This window comes from Ruditapes philippinarum, unplaced genomic scaffold (assembly GCF_026571515.1).
Source record: "Ruditapes philippinarum isolate M1 unplaced genomic scaffold, ASM2657151v2 ctg611_1_1_1_1, whole genome shotgun sequence".
Taxonomy (NCBI): Eukaryota; Metazoa; Mollusca; class Bivalvia; order Venerida; family Veneridae; genus Ruditapes; species Ruditapes philippinarum.
This window is the reverse complement of record NW_026863843.1, coordinates 71,898-91,698: the sequence shown is the minus strand read 5'-3', so window position 1 is coordinate 91,698 and position 19,801 is coordinate 71,898. Positions and strand designations below refer to the sequence as shown.

General features: G+C 32.1%; 1 protein-coding gene and 1 long non-coding RNA gene across 3 annotated transcripts in view; one reads left to right on the top strand and one right to left on the bottom strand.

Annotated features, from left to right (window-relative positions):
* LOC132723470 (rab GTPase-activating protein 1-like) overlaps positions 1 to 15,132 on the top strand; it is a 36,666-nt gene extending 21,534 nt beyond the window's left edge. For both annotated transcript variants that reach the window (XM_060708193.1, XM_060708192.1), the window contains 11 exons: positions 4,717 to 4,844; positions 5,487 to 5,606; positions 5,776 to 5,889; positions 6,525 to 6,599; positions 7,504 to 7,629; positions 8,163 to 8,348; positions 8,824 to 9,045; positions 9,541 to 9,651; positions 10,189 to 10,293; positions 10,838 to 10,993; positions 11,833 to 15,132. In XM_060708193.1, coding sequence (XP_060564176.1) covers positions 4,717 to 4,844; positions 5,487 to 5,606; positions 5,776 to 5,889; positions 6,525 to 6,599; positions 7,504 to 7,629; positions 8,163 to 8,348; positions 8,824 to 9,045; positions 9,541 to 9,651; positions 10,189 to 10,293; positions 10,838 to 10,993; positions 11,833 to 12,180 — 1,691 coding nt within the window. In that variant the 3' untranslated portion in view covers positions 12,181 to 15,132. The remainder of the gene's footprint in view (positions 1 to 4,716; positions 4,845 to 5,486; positions 5,607 to 5,775; positions 5,890 to 6,524; positions 6,600 to 7,503; positions 7,630 to 8,162; positions 8,349 to 8,823; positions 9,046 to 9,540; positions 9,652 to 10,188; positions 10,294 to 10,837; positions 10,994 to 11,832) is intronic.
* Positions 15,133 to 15,418: 286 nt separating this feature from the next.
* On the bottom strand, positions 15,419 to 16,297 carry LOC132723472 (uncharacterized). The gene is made up of 2 exons (XR_009624747.1): positions 16,237 to 16,297; positions 15,419 to 15,567 (listed from the first exon to the last, which is right to left on the bottom strand). It is a non-coding gene; the product is annotated as an uncharacterized LOC132723472 (long non-coding RNA).
* Between the last annotated feature and the right edge of the window lie 3,504 nt (positions 16,298 to 19,801).

Sequence of the window (19,801 nt, the reverse complement as noted above, 5' to 3'; positions counted from 1 at the left end):
CTCTGCAGTTCTTATTTTTTGAGTTATTGCCCTTTGTTAATTTTCATACTTTGATTTTGTCCAGGCCATTTCTCTTCAACTAAAAAAGCTATGGACTTGAAACTTCATAGGATGATAGATCTCATTATTAAGAAGTGCAGTGCACAAGAACCAGTACTCTGCACTTCCTAATTTTTGAGTTATTGCCCTTTGTTAATTTTCATACTTTATTTTTGTCCGGGCCATTTCTCCTAATGTATAAAAGCCATGGACTTGAAACTTCATAGGATGATAGGTCTCATTAAGAAGAAGTGCAGTGCACAAGAACTGGTACTCTGCATTTCTTATTTTTTGAGTTATTGCCCTTTGTTATTTTCATACTTTAATTTTGTCCGGGCCATTTCTCCTTAAGTATAAAAGCTATGGACTTGAAACTTCATAGGATGATAGATCTCATTATTAAGAAGTGCAGTGCACAAGAATCGGTACTCTGCATTTCTTAATTTTTGAGTTATGGCCCTTTGTTAATTTTCATACTTAATTTTTGTCCAGGCCATTTCTCCGAAAGTATAAAAGTTATGGACTTGAAACTTCATAGGATGATAGATCTCATTAAAAAGAAGTGCAGTGCATAAGAACTGATACTCTGCATTTCTTATTTTTGAGTTATTGCCCTTTGCTGATTTTCTTACTTTATTTTTGTCCTGGTCATTTCTCCTCAAGTATGAAAGCTATGGAGTTGAAACATCATAGAATGATAGATCTTATTGATAAGAAGTGCAGTGTACAGAAACTGCTGCTCTGCACTTATTATTTTTTGAGTTATTGCCCTTTGTTATTTTCATATTTCATTTTTGTCCTGGCCATTTCCCCTAAACTTCATTGTTCACAAGGCGACACATCCGACTCGCGGAGTTCTAGTTTAAACTTAGAGAAAACACATTGTTCAGATAAAGTTATTCCTTTTCTAGAACTCGATGATGGATCTTTTATATATGATCAGAAAGATATTCTTACAAAGACATGTAGTTATTATGAAATTTTATATAAAAATGTTGATATAACTGAAGAATCTAAAATTGATATGGAATTAGAAAATTGTAATGTTACCAAGTTGTCTCAAAATGAAGCATTGAATCTTGAAGGTCTTCTTTCATATGATGAAGTTTCTTTTACATTAAAAAATATGAAAAATGATAAAAGCCCAGGTTGTGACGGATTTACAGCAAATTTTTTTTAAATATTTTGGAATAGAATAGGACATTTTGTTGTGAAAGCTATAAATTTTGCTTATACTGTTAATTCTTTTTCTAGAAATCAAAAGCTAGGAACAATAACATGCATTCCATAAGAAAAAAACCAAAACGATTTTTAAAAAATTGGAGACCAATAACTTTATTAAATGTAGTTTATAAATTAGCTTCAGGTTCCATACATGTAGCAAACAGACTTAAACTTGTTTTAGATATTTTAGTTTCAAAAGATCTGACAGGATTTGTTAAAAATAGATATATTGGTGAGAATACTCGATTATTGTATGATATTATGAAATATACTGAGGATAATGATATACCAGGTTTAGTAATGATGATAGATTTTGAAAAAGCGTTTGATACTTTATCTTTTACATTTATAGAGAAATGTCTAGAACTTTTTCACTTTGGTCCTATGTTAAAAAAATGGATATCTTTATTTTTATATAATACTGAAACCTGTGTTATTTTAAATGGATTTTTATCAAAGTTTTTCAAAGTTAAACGAGGATGTAGACAAGGCGATCCTATTTCACCTTATATCTTCATTTTATGTGCAGAGATTTTAGCAATAAAAATAAGACAATGTAAAGATGTCAAAGGTATAAATATAGATGGGGAGGAAGATAAAATTACACAATTTGCTGATGATACTTCACTTTTGCTAGATGGATCAGAAAAGTCCCTTAATACTGTTTTAAAGTTATTAAATACGTTTTCAGAAATTTCAGGATTAAAAGTAAATTTTGATAAAACTAAAGTTATTTGGATAGGCTCTCTTAAATACAGTACAAGATCTATTAAGACAAAATGGAAACTGACATGGGGTGATACACAGGTTAAATTGTTAGGTTTGATATTTGATGTTGATTTAGAAAAAATGATAGAGTTAAATTTTAATGAAAAGCTTCAGAAAGTTAAAAATAGTATAGGATAATGGAAAAAAAGAATGTTAATACCAATAGGAAAAATTACTGTTGTTAAGTCATTACTCCTTCCTTTATTCACTTATTGTTTTACAAGTTTACCAACACCTAATTCAGCATTTTTGAAAACACTTAATGACTTATTTTATAAATTTATATGGGAAGGTAAAGCAAAGATAAAGCAATCAGTAGTTATTAAAACATATCAGGAAGGTGGTCTAAATATGATTGATATTGATAGTTATATACATTCTGTAAAGATAAAATGGTTGAAAAGATATGTTAGTAATAGTAACAGTAAATGTTATAAGCTAGTGATGGCTTTATTCAATATTGATAAAGTGTTTAGCACAGGTAAATTGTTTTGTAAATTGACAATTGATAAAATTAAAAATGCTTTTTGGATAGATGTTTTAAAAGCTTATATGATTTTTACAGATAAACTTTGTATAGACAGTTTAGAACAAGTGTTACAAATGCCATTGTTTTACAATCATAACTTGTTAGCAGGAAATAGATACTTTTATATAAAAAAAAATTTATGGAAAAGGAATCAGATTTGTTAATGATATTATTAATCAACAAGGCGATTTTGTAGATTTAACTTACTTAGAGCAGGTGACACAAAAACAAGTAAATTTTTTACAATATCATAGTTTGAAAAAAGCAATATTATTATACATGCAAAAGCTTAACATTTCTATTTGTAAAGATTTTATTAATGTTCAATACCCTATTATGAGTTGTTATATTAAACCTATTTTAATTACACAAAATAACAATAAGAAATATGTTTATGAAACTCTAGTTAGAAATCAAGATGTACCAACATGTCAAGAAAAATGGAACTCTTTTTTACAAATTTTGATAGAAATTGGAATTTAATATATAGTTATGTACAGTCAAACATGTATTAAGCGACCGGGCAAGGGAAACACCAAAAACGGTCGCTTAATGAAACGGTCTCTTAAGACGGTCAGCATGATATAAAAGTCAAAATTTATAAATGACATCTTTTTTATTCGATGGGATTGTTTTTCAACTTCATTTTTATATAAATGTTGAATAGTAAGTACGCTCCGATAACCTAAACGGATGCAAATGTAAACATAACGTTCTGATATTTATTGACAAAATCAGTTTTGATCCATTACGTACATGTTTGACATTTTTTCCAGAATTTTTTAACTTATCCGTTGTTTTTCCTTGTCTCCAACTCGAAAACCCTATTAGTGAAGATGTTTTCTGTTGTGCATTTTTTCATTTGAAATAAACAAACTAGATCTACATCTATTTGTTACGATTAATTTAATGGCTGATCAAGTTCAAGGTCAATTCAATGCAGTCTAAATGTCAACAAGCGAAGCGTATACACCATCTCAGTATGGGCGGAGCGTTGCATTGTTTATCTGATATTATTGGATAATACATGTCACGCGTATACTTAACTTCATTTGCATACGCTAAAACGGTATGGGAAATAGAGTTTTTCACACGTTTATTGTTGTGTTTTGATTGCTGACACTTGTGACATAACCGAGGTGGCGTTCTCTAAAAACACAATTACTTGACAGGTAAAAGTGGTCGTTTAATGAAAAGATTGATGTCAATTAGGTGATTAATTAGCGGGTCGCTGGTCGCGTTGAGCAAAAGTCGCTTTATACATTAAAGATATAGAGAGAAAATGATCGGGGGGATTTAAAGTGGTCGTTTAAGACAAAAGTCGCTTAATACACGTGGTCGCATGGGCAAGTTAGACTGGTAATTTAAATGTACCAAAGATTCTTATATTCAGTGGTTTCAGACGAGAAATAATTCATAGAACTTTAGCAACAAACTCACTTTTATTCAAAATGAAAAATTGTTAATAGTAAAATGTGTACTTTTTGCAATTGCCAAGAGGAAAAAACTCTGTAGGCATATATTTTGGGGAATGTCCAAAAAAATACAATCGTTATTTCAATATCTGAAAGACAACTATAGATAATTTTGATGATAAAGTTTAAATTGTAAATTCATTTAGTTTAGGTTCTGAAGTAATGATTTTAAATATGATATTTTGTTTTTAGAATTGAAAAGATTATATTTATTTGTCAAAGAGAAAATTTCATGTTACCTATTATACCTGGTTTTTAGAAATTAGTCTTAAATTGGCGTGGAAATATTTACAAAAAATACAAATTTGACCAAAAAACATGTAAATGAAGGATGGCAAATTGTAAGAACTTTAAATAAACACTAATGGGCTACACTTAAATTAAATTTACCCCAAACCAATATGCTTTTTTGTATAATACATTATCATACATAATTGTTATACTTATTTTATGAAAATTGATTGAATGCTTGTATATAATGTATTATTGTAATTATAATTATTATAGATGATGATATTAAAATTATGTAGATATCATGTAAGGTATCAGAGGATGACCCCCGACCCTCTCATACCTATTACGGGGTAAATAAATGGGGTTACCCAGTTGGGGCCTCAAAAAAAAAAAAATCAAAAAAATCAAAAGATAGATAAAATATTGTTTTGCTAATGTATACTACAGATACAGATGAGCCATTGTTAAGTGGATCAGGGGTAGTTAGTAAGGAGATTACTGATGAAAATATCCTGGAAGCCTGGAAAGATGTTCTCAAACGATGGCATCAAAATCTGTCCCAAAAACCAAAACAGGTAAACAAAGATTCATGAGTGATAAAGATTAATATTTCAAAAAATTTTTAAAGGAATTATTAACAGGAAAGTTCCCTTACTACTCAAAACTTGCCACTGTAATAATCAAGAAAAGCCGTTTGAAGGTATTCCAGTTGAGACAGAATTGACATAGCTACATATTTCTTTAGATGACTGTTTACAAATGTTCTTTAAATGCTATCAATCGGATCCAAAGGTCACAAGAGCTTAAATAGGCTTAAAAGGAAATCACTTTAGCTAACACAGACTTGTATGAGAAAACTAATAATCTGAGCGAAAAGTGTTTCTTTCTTTAGCTCTTAATCAAGTTGTATATCTCAAGATATTGCCACACTGGTTTTGTTTTGTTTTTGTTTTTAAATAGAATGCCTCCAGTTACGTATGTATTTTTTATGAGAAATTGCTTTTAATTGTAAAGCATACAAATTGAGATAACATTTTCTGAGGCGCTTGTTATTTACAGAAATTAAGTAAAATGGGGTCAAAACAGGTCATTACATGCATAATTAGGACCTACTATGGTAGAATTCGTGATTCAAAGTAAATTTTTTCATATTTTGCATGCTGTCTTTTATAATAAAATGGCATATATTTGATTACTGCTACATTCTATGATATCAGGTAAACCAATTGGCAAAGAAGGGAATTCCTGAAGCTCTAAGAGGAGAGGTATGGCAACTGCTGGCAGGTTGCGAAACAAATCATGAATTATTAGAGGCCTACAGGATACTTATAACTAAGGTATGTTAGCATATAACCTGTCACTAGAGGTGAAAATATTTCTTTCAACATTTATTCTTGCAAGTAATTCCGGCACTCGAGGTCCACATGCTTATGCTTAACTTCTTGTTTTGTACAATAAATTTTGTAATGTGATAATTGATAAAAAAATTCAGTTTGTTTGTTTCAGGACTCAAGCAGTGAAGCTGTGATACAGAGGGATATTAACAGAACATTTCCAGCCCATGATTTCTTTAAAGAAAGTGGTGGCCTTGGGCAAGAATCTTTGTTTAAGATATGCAAGGTAAATGGGTATTCTCATAGGTGCCTCAAGAACAAGAAATATGAAAGCTTAAAGTAATAATTCTGTCACTTAACCCTTAACTTGCTTTTTGTCTGAAAGTATATGGCCTATGTGGCTGAGGGGTTGCCTGAGAGGGTTGAGGCATCAGAATTGCATCCACCTTTTATCCCTGTGTGATTGTAAGAGGCAACAAAATTTGTTCAAATTACTGGAGTGTATTCATCCCTTAACTTCAGCAGGTGAGGTGGTTTTGACCCCTGGTTTAGTATGTTACACCTGAGGTTACACAAAATCATCTTTCATATGACCTAAATTCTTTTGGTGTGTTGTAAAACACAAAAAAAACAAGACATTATTATGATAATAATATCTCTTAAAAAATGAATTGATGTCTGGTAAAAGACCCAATTTTGTTCTTTATCATTCTTGACAGTGAGTGAAGTTGAAGAGACAAAGATAAAAGTCTGTCAATATTTTTGAACTAGGTCAATAGGCAGTCATTGTAAATGTAAAAAGGATATTTAGATAGGTAATATCAATCACAAAATGAATAAGTGCTCCTTGATTTTTTAACAATAAAAAAACAAAAAAAACTAATGTCCTCAATCTGATGATGATCTTCTTCACAATTTCAGGCATATTCAGTTTATGATGAAGAGATAGAGTATTGTCAAGGTCAGTCATTCCTAGCTGCTGCTCTCCTGTTACATGTAAGTTTATGCTTACCTACATATTTGTTCTTTTATTAAAGTTTTGTTCATGTAGTATTTCAGGCTGAAACATCAATGATGCTAAGTTAAGCTTCCTTAGGGGCTTACTAGATCAAGTGGTTAAGGAAGCTTGACATTGAGTTAATTACGCCAACTGCTGCGAGTTCAAATCCCACCAGGGACTTTGGATTGTTTCATGAGAGGAAGCTTACTTATGGCAGATTGTTGTTCTACTTTGATTGAGGTTGTATTGATGAAAATAATCATAAATGTTTAGCTTAGCTATTCCCAATAGGTACATTAAAGATGCAATATGTTCAATGTTCCTCTGCCTGCCTGTACAAATATCTGTCCAGTTATAAGTTGTGGCCAAGCGATAAAGATCCTTTGTAGGGGCCTCCGTGGGCGAGTGATTAAGGTTGTTGACTTGAGATCACATGTCCCTCACCGGGTTGAAATCTTTCATGTGAGGAAACCATCCAGCTGGCTTACGGAAGGTCGGTGGTTCTTCCTCCACCAATAAAAGCTGGAAAAAAATCTTGGCGGGACACTCTAGGATGGCCCGACTTGAGTGTACGGTCGCTCATATGGGCTTTCCGGCGGCAACCTTAAATAATCGCATTAAAAAAAAAAAAAGATCCTTGACTTTAAACAGTCTTTAATTCTTTCATGTGAGGAAGCTATCAAGAGAGCTTATGGAATGTTGATTGTTTCTACCCAGATGCCAGCTTGTACCTGAAATAATGCACAGAGTGGAACCTAAGGACGTCCTCCACCAGTAAAGCTGGAATGTTGCCACATGCCCATTACGATGTCAGTGTGACTTAAAACTCAAAAACCATTAATAACTAATTAAAAATATTAATAACGTTTAAACTTTAATTATAATCCTAATCTTTTTTAGATGCCTGAGGAGCAAGCATTCAGTGTTTTAGTGAAGATTATGTTTGACTATGGACTAAGAGACTTCTTTAGAAATGACTTCAATGTTCTACATCTGCACTTTTATCAATTAGAACGTCTCTTACAGGTAAACTGTTATACATTGTATTTTCTCTTAAAGTTTTTCATTATTTGAAAAAGTGGTCATTTATATTAAGTCTTTTGTTGGAGCTATGGAGTCTCTACAAATATGATTGATTGATAATATAGAATTGGTCTGTAATTAGTTGATCTAGAAAGCTAGATTGCAGGAATCGCAAAATATCAAGAGAGCATGATTGTGAAAATCACATTTTATAGAGGGCAAAATTGCATTGATCAAGAATTTAAGATTGTGCAAAAATAACACGCTGTCACTATATAGAGGGCATGATTGCATTATTTATATTATGTAGAAAGTAGGAGTGTGAAAATGATGTCCTATCTAGAAAATATGATCCCATGAATCAAACTATATAGAGTGTGTAATTGTGATAATCTCAAACTGTCACTGTTCTATAGTCCAATAACTCTCTTATTTCATTACAGTATCTGAAGGCATGCAGCAGAGTTAACCTATTAGTTATATGAATGTTAGAAGTTGTTTGGTTATACATTGTATTGTGGAATTTATATTTTCAGGACCAGTTAGTTGATATATTTGATCATTTCATGGAGATGGGAGTAGAGGCTCACATGTATGCTTCACAGTGGTTTCTCACATTGTTTACAGCCAAGTTTCCACTCTTCATGGTCTTCCACATTCTAGATATCTTCCTTAGTGAGGGCCGTAACTTTATCTTCAATGTGGCGCTTGCCTTGCTGAAGGTATATATGAACTTTCTAGAAAATTACTGTAGAATTTTGGGGTTGATTTTAGTTCCATGATGGGCATATGTAACTGCAGTTTCAGTGTATCATTCTATTTTGTTTCTTTTTTGTATTACATTGATGAATTTTAAAGTAAACAACATTTTAATATAAGATGTGATGTGCAACTGTAAATATCATAACTATGTCTCCTGTTGTTTATTAAAGTGAGGAATTATTTCACATGATGTTCAATGTTATAATTTTATTTTCATGTCATTTATCTCAAAACTACATCATTTACTATAAGAGCTATTTTGCTTGATGCATTTTGCTTTTATAGGTTCTGTCATTACAAAATATACAAATCAAGATTTTCACTCATATTTTACAATCAAGAGATCAAGTTCAACAAAATAAAGAAGCTTTGATCATGTGACAAGTACCATAAGGCATGCAATGTAAATTCACAAAATATGCTTGTTTCATTTAGGTTTCAAGAAAGGATTTGCTTGCATTGGACTTTGAAGGTGTTCTTAAATATTTCCGTGTTCAACTACCTAAGAAATTCCGTACTGAAGAGGCTACAGGAGATTTGATGCAGACTGCAGTAAGCTGTAAGGTAAATGCACGTAAACTGAAAAAGTACGAGAAGGAATATCTTGCCATGAAGGAGGAGGAGCTACAGAAGGAAGACCCAGTAGAAAGGCTTGAGGTTGGTAGTTTTAAATATAACACTTCTAGAATAACAATAGAAAATCTAAAAAATAACCTCTCATGAAATTTTTAATGGATTATTACCACATTGATACTTATGTTTGATAGCATAGGATATCATATCCTTGGATGGTCCCTATATGAGCTCACTTGGCACAATCATGGGCTGTAAGAGCTGAAGTTAGAAAACAAACATTCAACATCTTCATCTCATAACAAATTGTAGGACCTTGACCAACATGGTTTATTATTTAACATTCTTGAACTTTTATAGAGGTTGTTTAAATGACTGAGGTTGTTTAAATGACTATCAGCTCTAGATTGTTGAAATGACTTTGTCAGTTCTTTTGAGAGGCCACTGAAACAAACTGTATTAATCCTTTTCAAGAGCTTATTTTGCGGAGTAAACACACAAATAAACGTGAATAGTAGAGCATAGCATAGTGATAATTTGTAATGTTCTGTATGTTTAATAAAATTGTCTTCATTACAGCGTGAGAATAAAAGATTAATGGAGGCAAATATTCGTCTTGAGCAGGAGAATGATGATATGGCACATGAACTGGTGGAGAGTAAACTTAATCTTACCAAGAAACTTGATTTGGTAAGTCAATTCTACTCATATAACCTTTAAATGGTTAACAATCTCTACTCAACCTTACCAAGAAACTTGATTTGGTAAGTCAATTCTACTCATATAAGCTTCAAATGGTTAACAAACTCTACTCAACCTTACCAAGAAACTTGATTTGGTAAGTCAATTCTACTCATATAAGCTTCAAATGGTTAACAAACTCTACTCAACCTTACCAAGAAACTTGATTTGGTAAGTCAATTCTACTCATATAAGCTTCAAATGGTTAACAAACTCTACTCAACCTTACCAAGAAACTTGATTTGGTAAGTCAATTCTACTCATATAAGCTTCAAATGGTTAACAAACTCTACTCAACCTTACCAAGAAACTTGACTTGGTAAGTCAATTCTACTCATATAAGCTTCAAATGGTTAACAATCTTTACCGAAACTTGATTTGGTAAGTCATTTCTACTCGTAGTACTTTCATTTGGTTAATAAACTTAACTTTGTAAATTTTTCCCCTATAAGCTAGTATTCTACAGAAACATACTTGATTTTGCAGTGCCAAGATACGAGTGAAGCTTTAACATCGGAGCTAATGCAGACAAAGAAACGTTTGGTAGAAACTGAAGAGGAGAAACAAAGATTGGAGCTAGAATCACAACAGGTTGATAGTTTATAAGTTTATACAAGTGATATTCACAACCATGTATAATGATTTGTTTACACTAACACTTGTATTTGTTGCTGCTCTATATATGGTTTGTGATATTGTTAAGTGGGTCTGTACATTGGTTGTCTATGAAGTAGTATTAATCATGCCCATAGGGTCTGAATTGGCCCTTGGGTCACTTTTGATACATAGACTTACTTATAGGGGGAGTGAGGGTCATTTAAAGATCTCCTTTTAGCTTGAAAAAGCACAGGCTTCAGATATTTGAGGAAATAGTGTTTCAAAACGTGTTTAAAATTTTGTTCAGCACACTGTATAGGAGCTTTAATGTAGATGTTACTCCTGTCAATTCACACATTGCCATAAATATACAAGTATTGCCCTTTAAAGGCAATATGAATTTTCCTTTGTTATTTTCACATTTTAAAGCTTGGTTTGAAGTCAAGGCTAGCTGGTAGAATTACTGATAGTGTAATACCAAGTCTTTGTACTCTGTTCTTGTTATTTAATTTCTTTAATTTTAATACTGTATATACAGGTTAAGGAGATGTGTAGAAGGGAGTTAGAGAGGTTGGAAGCAGACAACAGTCGTAATACAGTCATCATAGCCGACTATAAACAGATTTGTTCTCAACTTAGTGAACGCCTTGAGAAGCAACAAACAGCAGCCAAGAAGGAATTAGAAGCAATAAGGGTAATGAGTTGTAATGTCTTCTTTCTTTCATTAGTCATTATTGATTATAACTCACTATTTTTGTTAATGATTTCTATTTGGGGCATCTGTGTCCCAGTGATTAAGATTGTTCTTCAAACTTCTAGCTGCTAAATGTTCGAAACCCACAAAGGACCTTAGATCCTTTCATGTGAGGAAGCTCTTGTCTGAAATAGTGCTTTTTGGGACACCTGAGAGATTCCTCCACCAGTAAATCTGAAAATTCAACATATGACATTACAGTGTCAATGTGAAACCAAACAAAAAAATGAACAGACTTTAAAAAAGGAAAGTTAAATTAAAGAATATAATAAATGTTATCATAAAGAAACATCTATTTTATTTTAATTGACTTTACAAGCTTAGATAATGCACATAATTGAATTTATCTGTTTAATATGAACAGATGCAATATATTTGTTAATTACTTGTTTTTAGAATGCAAACTGTATAGAATGATTTTACTTATTATTACGTAAGTTTTATAGATAATGCCCTTAAGATCAAATTTGACCTGCCATTTGGGTCACTTAAGTAACATACACTTAGGAAGGAAAACATAAATCTCCTTGTGAGGAACCACATGGTAATCAAAAAACCTAGGGTAAAGTTTTGTTGATATTGAACTTCAACCGTTAGTGATCACAATGATATAGTAATATGGTTTTAAATTTTTAACTTCTTAACTCAAATTTTGACCTTTCATACATTTCAGTGTTTGAAATCAAATTTTGACCTTGAATGACCTGACCTTTAGCCATTGACCTACTTTTGTATTGAAGACAGTATAAAAATATTTATTTGAAAATATTCTGTTGCAGGGTCAAGTGAAATCTTGTGAGCATTGTTCAGCCATGTTTGATCCCGAAGGTAAAGTTCAAGTCCCTGAGCCGAAAGTTGATCCAGAAAGTCTCAACCCGCGTATCATGGAACTTGAAAGACTTGTTCGTGAACTGGAACTTGAGCTTGCTCAGACAAAGCTGGCGCATGTAGAGTCAGAATGTAAAACACAAGACTTGACTCATCAGTTAAACTCTGCTGTCTCAGAAATCCAAGCATCTAAAAATACCTGGTTTACCAAAACAATCAATTCCATAAAGGAAGTAGCAACTACGCAAAAGAAAGATTCAAAGGATTTACAGCGAAAAGATTCCACATCAAAAGAATGAATAGTGTAACAAGATTTAGATGAATGGTGAGACTGTATAAGAGTGACAGCGTGGAAATACACACTTGATTCTGTATCAAGCAAAAATAACAATCTTCAAAAAGTGTTTCCTTGTTCTAGATTATTTATTTTTTTGTGTTCTGAAGTCGCTACAGTGTAAGCTTTTTGTAACATTTCAATTTAGCAAAAGTTGTACTTGTGAAATAATAGTGATAAATATTGGGGCTTTTATTATCAATATACAATGTATGTACATGTTATGTTGGGATATTAAATGACAAACTTAATAACATTCTGTCCCAAAACGGAATACTTGACTGTCATGGGCTAGTCCAAAATATAAGACAATGCGCTTTTTATACCCCCATATAGTTTATATTGGGCAAACGCAATGTGTGAGAAGTTTATGTTGGCAAAAGCAATGTGTGAATGATATTGTTCTTAAACCAGTAGCAAAATACAAATTTTTGGAAATGTTTCAATAGCTTAAGTCAATAATTTATCATATATCTGTTCATTTGCTTGCATAATTACCACTCAAAAATTCTTGAACAGTATATTAACTGATTTTGAATTAAATATATATTAAAACAATTTGGTGTATATCAACTGTACAAGGAATTTGATTTAAAAAAAAAATAAATAAAAAAATTTAAACATGATTTTCAGATGTGACAGTTAATTCAAATGTAATTAATTTTTACTTTAGTTCAACTTGGATTTAAAGCAATGATATGCTAATTTAACAGTGAAATCTTTTTTGTAAGAATAACTTGCAGAATATGCTATATGTTTTTGAGCAATTTTGATATAACTTTGCTTTGCCAAGAAACTACCAGAGAGCAACATAATATTTTATAGGACTAGTCATAGGTGTTAATATTTTTTGTAGATATATTTTAAGTTATTATTATTATAAGATGCTTACACAAGTAAAGAAATGTTTCTTAAAACAATAAAAGAGAAAATTGAAATAAGAAATTGGTGAATCTTTAAGACAAACAAATATACAGAAATGATTATCATAGGATAGCAGTTGTGTACAGTTACATGTGAGGCTTCATATCAGTGCAATATGTATAAACTTTTAACACATAAATGATTTTTGTTAAGTATTTACACATTCTTGATGTTACAGTATTTTATCTCACCTGAGTGTGAAGTTCAGGTAAGCTGTTAGGATCAGTCAATTGTCTGTCATCCACAATATGGTTGTTAACTGTGTAGAGAGTTTTGTTCTGATTTAATGTAAGAATATTTCTTAAACAATATCATAGAAAGGAAGTGATATGAGAAATCTTTGGTAAATAAAACTGGGTCAATAGGTTAAATTAAAGAGAATCATGTATGAGACCTTAGTCTAACTAAAGGCCTCAACAGACGGTAGGATTTTGAAGTACAACACCAATTAAAACTAAGATGTGAAAGCTACTATTTCTTGAATTCCGAAACCTTTAAGTCTAGATGTACGGCATAGGACATGTTCTATTTTGAAAATCTTGTTGTACAGATTTCTACAGACCTCCCACAATGACAAGTAACAGATTACCAAATTATCTCCTGATAATGGGTGTAATGAATGAAATTCCAGAACAATTAGGGCTAAAAGGTGAACATACTGGTAGTAGTAAGATGGGGTAAAAATGATGTTTAAAAACTTTCAGGAGACCCAAAGTTGTGTTATGTTCGAATCCCATATTATTCCGAAAATGATTGTCACGGTATTGAACTGTTCTCTAATAAGGAGAGGGGAGTTAGTTTGTAGGCTGAGGGATATCTTAGTCATTTGATCCGAATTATTTTTTTTTAAATGGAGGTGTTTCAATCATTACTCATGGCGAAAAAAGTATTTAGTGAGTAAAGTATGTATAGGATCAATGTAAAGGGATCCTTTTTAGGGAAACCTCAGATGATCCCTACAGAGTAGAATTACCGTCTGAATGCAAGTGTTGTATTAATTGTACATCTTATCTCTAATTAGTACTGTACAACTAAATCCTACAGTCTGTTGAGGCCTTAAGACTAGCTGCGAGAGTTTTATCTAACGGATTTCTTGGTCAAGTTTAAAATTTGGTTATCTGGAGTAAAGAAAACTATATCAGTGGTGTAGGTTAAAGAAAAATATTTTTAATCTTGTCAAGTCCATACTTTAATGCAAGTCATTATGATATCCAATCACAATGATTGTGTTGAATTAAACATTGGATAAAAGTCACTAATAACCCTACCTTGCTGGAACAGAATGTTACTAGCCTTTGCCACAAAGGTCAGGATCAAATTTAAAACTCAAATATATATTCTCCATTATTTATCCTCCTAGATTAAATATTCAATATTAACTTGATAAAACTGGATTTGAAATAGCATGTTTATGAAATTTAAGAATAAATTTATTGTTATTTTAACAAGATATGGGCATTTTACGGTTGATCCAAATTTTGATCTTGACAACAATTCGATCCGAATATTTTTGTATTTGTACCATTATTTGTTGATTGTATCCCAAAATAGGTTGGTTTCTTTGCAAATAAGCAATTACTTTCAGTTCGTATATGTACCATTTAATTCTAGCATAAAACAATAAGTTTTGCTTTTATAGAACAATGAAAATAAAATCAGGATCATTTGATCCTGATTTTTTCTTTGTGAACACGGGGCCTGACCTCTATGTCAGACTAGGATATACTGTATGCTAACCAACTTAGATTTTCATCGGCATATCTTTAAATGGAAGATGGACATTTCTATGTAAGAAATTCAGCATGACAATTGATATAATAATTATATACCTGCAATGATAGGGATATTACATGTATTACAGCTTTTATTATGCTTTTTAACATTTTAAGTGCAATCATCCAATTGAACTATTTCACCTTAATCTCATCATGAAAAGTTGAGAATGGGGTTTAACATCATTCCTGTACATGTATCTACTATATTGCATTTATTTTTAACTACATGTAAACACCTGAATCCGAGTACATCAAAGTTTACTTCATGCATTAATTTTCACAATCATATTTAAGATCATTTTAATAAAAAAATACATTTTGTTTACCTTTTCTGAGTATGAAACTAGTATTGTTAAACTTTGTTGACAATGTACATAAATGTATTTGCTATATTTATAACTTGGTGAGCAATTTAAAGAGCTGTTATATCAATAAAAGTTACACAGAGCAATAGCATAGATTAGTGTAAACACTAGATGATTCACAACTTTATTGAAAACAAGGTTTTTATGCCCCCACATTGTGGGGGCATATAGCGTTGCACTTGTCCGTCCGTCCGTCAGTCAGTCCGTCCGTACGTCCCGAAATCTTGTGAACGCAACTCCTCTTAAACCGGATGGCAGATTTTGCTTAAACTTACAGGGATGAACAACCTTAATGTGGAGATGGTAGTAAAGGAAGGAATTTTCACTGCGACCAAATTTAACAGAATTATGGCCCTTTGTTGATTTTTTCACTAGATACTATGTAGAAATTTTGTGAACGCAACTCCTCTTAAACCGGAAGGCAGATTTTACTTAAACTTACAGGGATGAACAACCTTAATGTGTAGATGGTATTAAAGGAAGGAATTTTTGCTGCGACCAAATTTTACAGAATTATGGCCCTTTGTTGATTTTTTCACTATATACTATGTAGAAATTTTGTGAACGCAACTCCTCTTAAACCGGATGGCAGATTTTGCTTAAACTTACCGGTATGAACAACCTTAATGTGTAGATGGTAGTAAAGGAAGGAATTTTTCGCTGCGACCAAATTTTACAGAATTATGGCCCTTTGTTGATTTTTTCACTATATACTATGTAGAAATTTTGTGAATGCAACTCCTCTTAAACCGGATGGCAGATTTTGCTTAAACTTACAGGGATGAACAACCTTAATGTTTAGATGGCAGTTAAGGAAGGAATTTTTGCTGCAACCAAATTTAACAGAATTATGGCCCTTTATTGATTTTTTCATTATATACTATGTAGAAATTTTGTGAACGCAACTCCTCTTAAACCGGATGGCAGATTTTGCTTAAACTTACAGGGATTAACAACCTTAATGTGTAGATGGTAGTAAAGGAAGGAATTTTTGCTGCGACCAAATTTAACAGAATTATTGCCCTTTGTTGATTTTTGTTTTTTTCACTATATACTATGTAGAAATTTTGTGAACGCAACTCCTCTTAAACCGGATGGCAGATTTTGCTTAAACTTCTAGGGATTAACTACGTTAATGTGTAGATGGTAGTAAAGAAAGGAATTTTTGCTGCGACCAAATTTAACAGAATAATGGCCCTTTGTTGATTTTTAGTTTTTAACTTGCGGCACATGTAGTCCAAAAAATATTTTACCTAGAGTCATAAGATTGACAGAACAGTGGCGTGTGGGGGCATCCGTGTCCTATGGACACATTTCTAGTTTAGTGTACATGTAAATGCTGGGTTTAGGTTTGTCGGTTTGGCTCAGGTTGGGTGTTATCTGTGAGTCTAATTGGAGCAAAATCCATTGCTTAGAATTTTGAGCAGTCATTTTAAGGTTTATGGGGTTTCAGTATCAAAATACAAGAATTGTGCTATGTGTACCAACATTAAAAGAGCCAATAATATAATATTTGAAAAACAAATGATTTAACCCAAACATTGACACATGTTTTGACACATGTTCTTTTGTTGAGAAATAATTTGGTGAAATCAAGAATCTGATCATTCTAATTAGACAGTTATTGGTCATCTATGCATCTCTGTCAGTTCCCGTAGACCAAGGCTAGTAAATTTGTAATATTTCATTCAATGTTGATTGTTTTATGAAAATACATGTACAAATTCAATGGCGTTGTACGTACGACAATAAAACTAAGTTTTAATATCTTTAAATATTTACATGATAAATATAATCTAGTAAGTTAATAAAACATATCACTATATGTGTACCAAATATATAAGTGACTTAATGTTTCTCAGCCAAATATTCAACTCCCAACTTAAAAATATCCTTTCAAAATTGAAATCTGTGTCTATAAAAGATGGTTATAAACTATAAAGTGACTTTGTGTTTTGTATCGTTGTGTTTAAGTGTATAATGTTATGAAATTCATTATTTCAGCCATGCACTAAATTTGGATATAATAATATATGTATTACTGTTCTGTAAACATAATGATGCTACATTAAGTCACGAATCTCCCACCACATATGATGTTGTCAATAATTTGTATTTAATACTTCAATAAATGTTCATATAAAAAAAGTGTGTTATTTCTTAATTGCCTCATTTTAACACAAAGTGCTCAAAGCAACATAAGTTGTCTCATGTCATCAACTCTTGTCTTATTTTTTGTGCAGCTACATCAGTAGTCTTTCTTGAACATTTTCCCTACAATTTCTTTAAAAAAACAACAACTGATAATGTGTCTGAAGGACATGTATGTTAGGACTCATGACAATATGATTAAAGATGATGTGACAGGACAGCATAGTTGGTATTTAACTTTTTTGCAATAAAAGAGTGACAAATGTTGATAAAAACAGGTTTCTTTTTAAATATTCACAAGGCATTAATTTTAGAGTAACAGAGCAACATTTCTCAGTTAAGTCTGCACTGGAGCATAAAACTGGAAAAAGTGACCATAGGTTTTGTGCAGGACACACACTGTCTTATCATGCCAAGTTATTCCAAAACATAGTTATTGTCCAGGCGAGATTTCCTGACTGCTGACCTTTATGTGTGGCCTTGGAGCAAGGCGTCTCGTTCTAGCCGATTTTGCTACAAATTTTTTGCAAGTTATTTCAAATCCCATGATGCATGACAGAGTTATGGGCCGGACAAGGTTTTCTGAAACACGCACACAAACGAGGAGTAACATTATATGTCCCCAATGCCATTATGGCGGGGGTATAAAAATAACCACATGTTTTTGTTTTGTGACTAATATCGTCAAATACCTCACAGAGTCATTTTCAACCAAAATTCAAGCTTTTACATGACCGGCAGTTTTTAAACAGGATAACAGACAAGATATTGAAATGAATTTTTTTTCCTAACATTTAGTAAGATATAATAACATGGGCCTCTTGTGGATGAGGGGTTTAATTGCCACACATGCAATATCGTAAGAGATTACTAATTGGAGTCTATGCATATCTTAGCTCCAGCAGGTGAGGTGGTTTTGACCTGAAGTTTGTAACACACAAAGTCGTATTTCCTGTTTCGGGGCTATATGATATATACCATGTTTGTGCGCTGTAAAACCAAATAAAATAAACCTAAAATATTTTTCCACTCGGAATCAACTTGAAAATTGATCTTTTTTGCATTTCAAAGCCTACTTGCAACGCTTTTCATTTTTTGTTCATTTTGCACAATAAAATGCTGATTAAAAGCTGACAGACGCATCGTATTATTTTAATATGTACTGAACAAAACAATTTTTAAGACCCGCTTTTATTTTCTATCACACCGAATATAAACATTTTTCACGTCTCCTAGCACTTGCTTAATTGGTATTCAATCCTTAACACAATCGGTTGAAATAGCAGAAGTCTGTTCATAGGAAATGAAAAATGCAACATCTCCGACTTCAGAAGAATTCAATCCTCAATCCAAAACGCATTGACATCATGGATCTAAAAGGGCCTAAAAGTTTTAGCAACACAACATCAAAGTACCATACCAACGTCCAAATTTATACATTTTAAATTGCCAATATTTCGAAAGCAAGGTGGATGGCGCTTTTATTAAATTTACAGAACGGTTGAGAATCCAAACCTCGGTAACTTTATGCGTACTTGTTACGTATTCATTTTATTCGCAGGTAATTCAGCAAAATCTGTACCTGTGGGTATCGACAATGAAAAAGTCGGGGGAACTTTGGTAGTTAACTGCAGCATCCCACAGAAATAAAAGGGTAGTTATTCTTCACCTGAATAAAAGATCTCCAAAGTACTTCTTTAAGTTTATTTATCTGTTTTACAGAAATGTAATATATCAAATTATATTATTATAATAATCACCAGTTGTTCTGTCAATGGACCAGCCATGCCTTACACCAGAAAAAATAAAATATGATGAATTGTTTCAAAAATTCGATGGAATAATTAAAAAGTTGGAATAATTTTGCAAAGTCTAGCAGTAAGATATAAGCTATTCCCTATAATTCGATTAGCCCGCCATTACCATTTTGTCCAGAAAGATATGGTGTCTCGTCTCAGATTTTGACATTGCGCTGAAAAGTTATGATAAGTGTACATCTTAACTAAGAACAAGAGCCACCACCTGACAGGGGCAACGCTCGACTTTTTACTTTCTCTATAAGCAAACAAAGAAAATTAATGTAACTGAACAAAATCTTAACGTTTCCTTTTTATAAATTTAATCACATGTCTTGTGATCTTGTCACATTAGTTTTGTCTATATATTTTGTATATAAAAATATACTAATTTGTATATATATATATAAATAGAAACACACAATTCTATAAATAGAAAATTCTATAAATAGAAACTCGCAATTCTATAAATAGAAAATTCTATAAATTGATACATGATGTGGTGTCACGTGGTGGTGACATTTGGTGGTGGTAACACGTGGTGGTGGCAACGGTGACACGTGATGGCCACACAT